The sequence below is a fragment of the Corvus brachyrhynchos genome, unplaced genomic scaffold (assembly GCF_000691975.1).
Source record: "Corvus brachyrhynchos isolate BGI_N302 unplaced genomic scaffold, ASM69197v1 scaffold26, whole genome shotgun sequence".
Classification (NCBI taxonomy): Eukaryota; Metazoa; Chordata; class Aves; order Passeriformes; family Corvidae; genus Corvus; species Corvus brachyrhynchos.
Window position 1 is genome coordinate 14,070,096 of NW_008239324.1, and position 5,788 is coordinate 14,075,883.

The 5,788-nt window shown below is 39.9% G+C and overlaps 1 protein-coding gene across 1 annotated transcript; it reads left to right on the plus strand.

The window, feature by feature from the left end:
- Nucleotides 1-272: 272 nt before the first annotated feature.
- Nucleotides 273-5,027, plus strand: NUDT19 (nudix hydrolase 19). The gene is made up of 3 exons (XM_017741082.1): nt 273-296; nt 1,934-2,141; nt 3,758-5,027. Exons 1-3 carry the CDS (start codon nt 294-296, stop codon nt 3,982-3,984), a joined length of 438 nt encoding a protein of 145 aa, XP_017596571.1. The 5' UTR covers nt 273-293; the 3' UTR covers nt 3,985-5,027.
- The last annotated feature ends 761 nt before the right edge of the window (nt 5,028-5,788 follow it).

Sequence of the window (5,788 nt, forward strand, 5' to 3'; positions counted from 1 at the left end):
CAAAATTACTATAATCAGCCTCCACTCATAATCAGCTTCAGTGAGTAAGTATTCAGCTAATCTAAAAATTGATCTCAAGAGTGTCTCCAGCCGCATGTTCAAGTGAGACCCGAAATGAGGGAGAGCCGTCCTGGTAAGAGGGGCTGGCGGTGCCCGGGATGCAGCACAGCCCGGCCGGGCGGGTGTCGCGATGCGAGCGGGTGCTCCTGCCCGAGCCTTTCTCCCACGGCCGCTGCCTCCGGCACACTGCCGGGAATGTGCCCTTACACATCGAACAGGCATAGAATCATAGAATGGTAAGGGTTGGAATGGACCTTAAAGATTATCTTGTTCCACCCCCGCCATGGGCAGGGACACCTTCCACCATCCCAGGTTGTTCCAAGCCCTGTCCAGCCTGGCCTTGGACACTTCCAGGGATGGGGCAGCCACAGCTTCTGTGGGCAACCTGTGCCAGGGTCCCACCACCCTTACAGTAAAAAAAACCTGCCTTCTAATATCTAACCTTAAAATCCCCTGTTTCGATTTGTACCCATTATTCCTTGTCCTGTCACTACAGTTCCTGACAAAGAGTCCCTTTCCAGCTTTCCTGCAGTCCCTTCAGATCCTGGAAGGTGCTGTGAGGTCTCCACACAACTGTCTCTCCTCCAGATCAATCAAAGCCACCCTGATAAGGCTCCTTAGGACGTCAGGAAAGGGAAGGGAGTTTTCACCTGCACGGTTCCCCTCTCCCCTGCACGCCTGGAGCTGCCGCCCTTATCAGAGGTGCAGATGCAGCAGCTGCCGGGAGAGAGTTTTTTGTGAGGTCGTTTTACATGATCCGTGTTACATCAGATGCCTTTCACCTTGAATTACTGTCTCTTTCAAAGGCAGATGACAAATACCATTTTTTATACGTTCATTCCTGCAGTATAGTGGTTGTTAAATGCCTCTAGCACTCAGTATACAGGGAGAGATCCATGTGGTAGGTACAGGTATATTCCAGGGCTGCAAGAGATGCTAGTAATTTTTGTCTTTTGGAGTTAGTTGGGATATTTTAAGTAATAAACTTGTTAAAATAGTCCATGAAAATTTTCTTTGATTTTTTTTGTCTTTTTTTTTTTTTTTTAAATTGAATGCTTAAAAATAACAAACTTCATGAAGCTCTCAGAGAGCTTAAGGTCTGGTGCATTCGGGTCCTTAAGTTTTTCTAGGATTCTGAAAAGTTTGATTACAAGTTACAAGTAGATGAGAAATCAAACAGTTCTGTAAAAGCCTATCTAACAGTTTTGGTATTAACTGATGTTGGCTTATTTATTTGTTTAACAAATTTTACTACAGAAATTTAAAAGTACCTGAAACCTTATTTTCAAAAGAGTTCATGTTGTAATTTTGTTAATAACAGCATAAATCTACTGCAAAGGATTATGCACATATTTCTATTACAAAATTTGCCATGTGAGATGAAATAAAGATTACCAATAGTTTTAACATGCAGAATAAGCATGAGTAGCTGGGTGTTCACACTCCAAAAACAATGCTTCTAAGAAGCAGATGTTAAGAGGTACTTTTAATTCTCAAAGCATCAGTAGCATCAACCAAAGCATCAACCTCTGGTAACACAGTTTAATGTTTTCCATTGGTTTCAGTAAACTTTTAGTTGGGCCCCTAAAACAAATGTCAGTTTCTAATCCTGGCATGTCTGTGTGTAAAATAAAAACTTATTGGGGAAAAAAGGAGTAACTTTTATGGATTGTTTATGTTTTTCAATTTTTAAAATGTCTTTGTTGTTGTTATTTTGGTATACTTTATACATGGGTTTTATTGTGTTCAGAAGATACGGCCTCTTGCAAGCTCTTTTGCTGTATAACTTGCCTTGCTAAATGACTTTTCAGGTTACTCAGACTTTCTATCTGCTGATGAAACTATTATTTCAAGGCTTGTTTTCATCTTCCAGTGGTCATCACCTCCAGAAGCCATCGAACGCTTTCAGTCTCAAGAGATCTGGTTTCCTCCACCGCAGTTTTATGAATTCTGTAGGCTGTGCAACTTCTCTTCCCTCGGGGAGTTGCAGAGGTTCAGCTCCGCGCGCGCTCTCGAGGGCTGTGAGCGCTGGATGCCGGTGATGCTGAGTGCTCCAGATGGCTTCATCCAGCTGCTGCCGGGTAAGGACACACTGGAGAGTTCTCCTAAATACACAGCATCTCCTGAATGCTATGTGCTGAAGCCACATGACATAAACCAGCCATAACTGTAAGGAAAATACCCTTAAGCCAAGCTACTGCATGCTGTTTCTACCTTGTTTGCTACAGTTGTGACAGTGGCTGCAGTCAGAGACAAGCCAGGGGATCAGACAGCACAGTAATTTCTTAGTTGCTCATAATCTCATTGTCTCATCATTGTCATAATGTGTATTTGTGAAGAAATTCCAGGATTTCAGCTTCATATAACCTGAAGGGTGTATTAGAACTCCCCTTATTTAGCCAGTGTCTTGGGGTGACCTTATGATGTGTATCCCATGTCGCTGCCCTATGCCCAGAAATTAACTTTGCGCCTTTCTATGCCTCTAAACTGAGCCTGAGAGGGGGAAGGAAAAAAAACTGAGCAAAACCTTTTCAAAGTAGTTTGCAGCTTGTTCAAGGACACACTGAGATAGCAATTTTTTTTCCAGCTGCGGCAGGGGAGGGAGAAAGCACCCAGCTTGCTGCTTTCCAATCAGCTTTTGGCCAGTGGTTCAGCTTCTTTTTCTCCAGAGAGAGACTGAGAGTTGAATTTTTTTTTCCCTTCCCTGGAATTTCGGATTTTCTCCCTTTTCCACTGGACTGCTTTGATATTAGAACACATCAGGAGGACTTTCTGCTGGGCACAGAGGGCCTGGCCCTGGCCCAAGCCCCAGCTCTGAGGAGACCAAAGGGAGGACTCTGACACTTTCCCAGGTTTTTTCTCCACAGCGAGAGATTTTATTATTTAGCATTATTTTCCTTTTCCTGTGTGTTTGTTAAATAAATAGTTTTATCTCCTTGGCCAAACAGGAACAGCCCTTTTCAGTGGGAATTCTCCTTTACTTCAGTTATCAGTTTGTAAGGACAAGGGATTCAAGCACAGCTGCAGTATCACACCTCACAGCTGCAGTGATAAGGCACCAGACTAAAACCATACACTTAAATCATCTTCCTCCTGCCCTTTCTCCTACTTAAGTCTCTCTCATTTCATAATTATGTACATGCAATATTAAGAAAAGCTGCATGTACTATTTACTATTCTCTGCTTTTTTTAGTTTGCTTTTCATTATGCTTTCCCTTTTTTCTTTTTTTTTTTTGTTCCAATTGACCTCTAGGATTTCTGTATTTGAGGTATATTAGCTGTCTTGCACAAGAGTATAATGCCTTGATGTGGCAAAACAGTTGTTTTCTTCAACAGAATAGAACACAATAAGTTTCTGTTCTTAGTCCTCTTTATACACATGCAAAAGTGTTTGTCCTGTTCTCCACCCATTATATACACTCCTATCTGCCCAGGCTGTGATGATAGTATATTAATAGCACATTATAAGGAGCTCTGAAACATTCAGTGTGCACTGCACTGTCACTGACATACTTCAGAAATTTATGGCTGTATCTTTAAATATGAAGCTGTTTAGAGGCAGTTTACTTTTTCATTGTGAAATACATTTCCACTGATTTACATGTCTGATAAATCCTAAAAAAATTGCCAGTGTCACTCAATGAAAAGGCTGAAAAAAGTTTGGCAATCTATAACTAAATCATTTTTTCCATCCCAGGAGATGAGTTATATCCAGAAGATCCAGATTATACAGGAGAAAAGAAAATCAGTATGTCAACAGATAAGAAGGTTGAAGATCTCATGAAAGAGGGTGGTATATTTCACAGGATAGTAATAAAAAACATCAACAATCTTGCTGTCTATGTTAATATTCAAGCAAAATATAAGCATATAAATCCATTGATGATGAAGTGTGATAATTCAGATTACAATAGCAGATTATAATATTTCTTTGGTTTAAATCTAGAATAATTTTAATTACATTTATCCTCACTGTGGTTTTGGTGCTTTCTAACTGTTGCCAAATAGTCATGAAACTATTCCTCTGTCCTGCCAAAGCATTAGGTCTGTGTGTGTGTGTGTGATGTCACATCTATGTGTATCTAATTCTTCGAGTCTTTAAAAACAGAACAGTTGTGCCACTGTTGGGCCGTAATTGTCCTAAGTATATATTGTCTTCAGAGCAAGTATGTTTTGAATTGAAGAATTCTTTCATTATGCTTCCCAAAGTCACCCATTAGATAACTGCAATGTGTGTCTAGAAATGAATGAAATCTCCCATTCTATATTTGTTGACATCTCCAGTCTAGTCTCTCTTTTAGTTTGGAGAAAAGCAATGTATGTATAGATATATAGATATATATATATATAAATTAACTATAATGCAATTTTTAAAATAATATTATAAAGTTAATTTTTATATTTGATATATTTAAATTCTTTCTACTAATAGTAATCATTCAAAACTTTACAATTTTCAAAGGTAGACTTAATTTAAACAAAGTCATCTATGGAATTGAGTGCATTCTTTTTATCGTTATTTTTTTATCTTCAAGCTGTAAGCAATTTAAAAAATAAAAGAGTATAATTTTTTAGCTCAAAAAAGATGTCAACAACTTAAAGGAATGATACATCTCCTTGAAACACCCACTTCCATATTCTAACATCCCACTTTTTGCTTCTTAACTACTTTACTAATACATCTGAGATTTAAGAACTTCATAGGAAAGATTGCTGCTTAATTTTTGGTTTGGATTTTTTGTTTGATTGGATTTGTCTTTTCTTTTGTGCAATAAATGCAGTCAATGGAGCAGTTTTATAAATTGTTTATCTGGAAGGAGAATGAATGATGATTTGAAATTAGTCAGTAAAGTTGTGCAGAAAGCTTTGTTCCAGCTTTTGTTCTGTGTTTCAATTAAAACCTTCTGCATCAATTCCATTCAATTGGTTTGTAGCTCATTTGGATTAAAAAAAAACACCGAAAAAAACGTGTGTGTTTCTCTTCTGTCTCAGAACATGCCCAGACTGTTGGTGGTTTTGCAGACATTGTTGAGGTTTGTAAACCTGTGCTGAACACCGACCCCGTGAAGCAGAACACTGTATATTGTGCAGTAGAACACCTCCTTCTGAATATTCTGGCTGGGTGTGACATTTCCTTTTCTCCAGTCACTGGAGACTTTGCCTATGTGCCATGACTTCTCAAATACAGTGGAGAATGGCTTAGGACCCATGCTTGCCGGTTCCCTCAGAACCCTGGGATGCATCCCATCATGTCCCAAGGACTTGTCTATGTTCAGGTTTCTCAGATGGTTTTGAACTTGGTTTTCTCCTACAAGGGGGAAGGTACTTTATTTCCCCACCTTGAAGTTCAGTGACTTGAGAGTTGTTGGAAGCATGACTGCCAGCAAAAACTGAGGCAAAAAAAAAGTCCAATGTCAAAGAAACCCAGTCACCCCAGTCCATGTGGGTTATCACTGATGTAGTGGGGGGTGGGGGTGTACATTCGTTTAAGTCCTCCTTTTCCAATCAACATATGTCTAGGAGCCCTTATTTTTTTTCTGATCCCTTGCCACGTTCAGCTCCAACTGTGCCTTAGCTCTCCTGATCCCATTTCTATACCCCCAAGTGCCATCCCTATGTTCTCCCCTATGGATACATATTCCTGCTTCTAGTGCCCATGCATTTCTTTCTTGCACTTCAGTCAGACCAGAAGGGCCTCACTCAGCTTCACTGGTCTCCTGCCCTTCCT

Bases quoted from the DNA above. Each gene is read 5' to 3' on its own strand.
- NUDT19 (XM_017741082.1), top strand. The intron at 2,142-3,757 runs GTAAGGACACAC...TTTCCATCCCAG, and splicing joins CTTCATCCAGCTGCTGCCGG to GAGATGAGTTATATCCAGAA.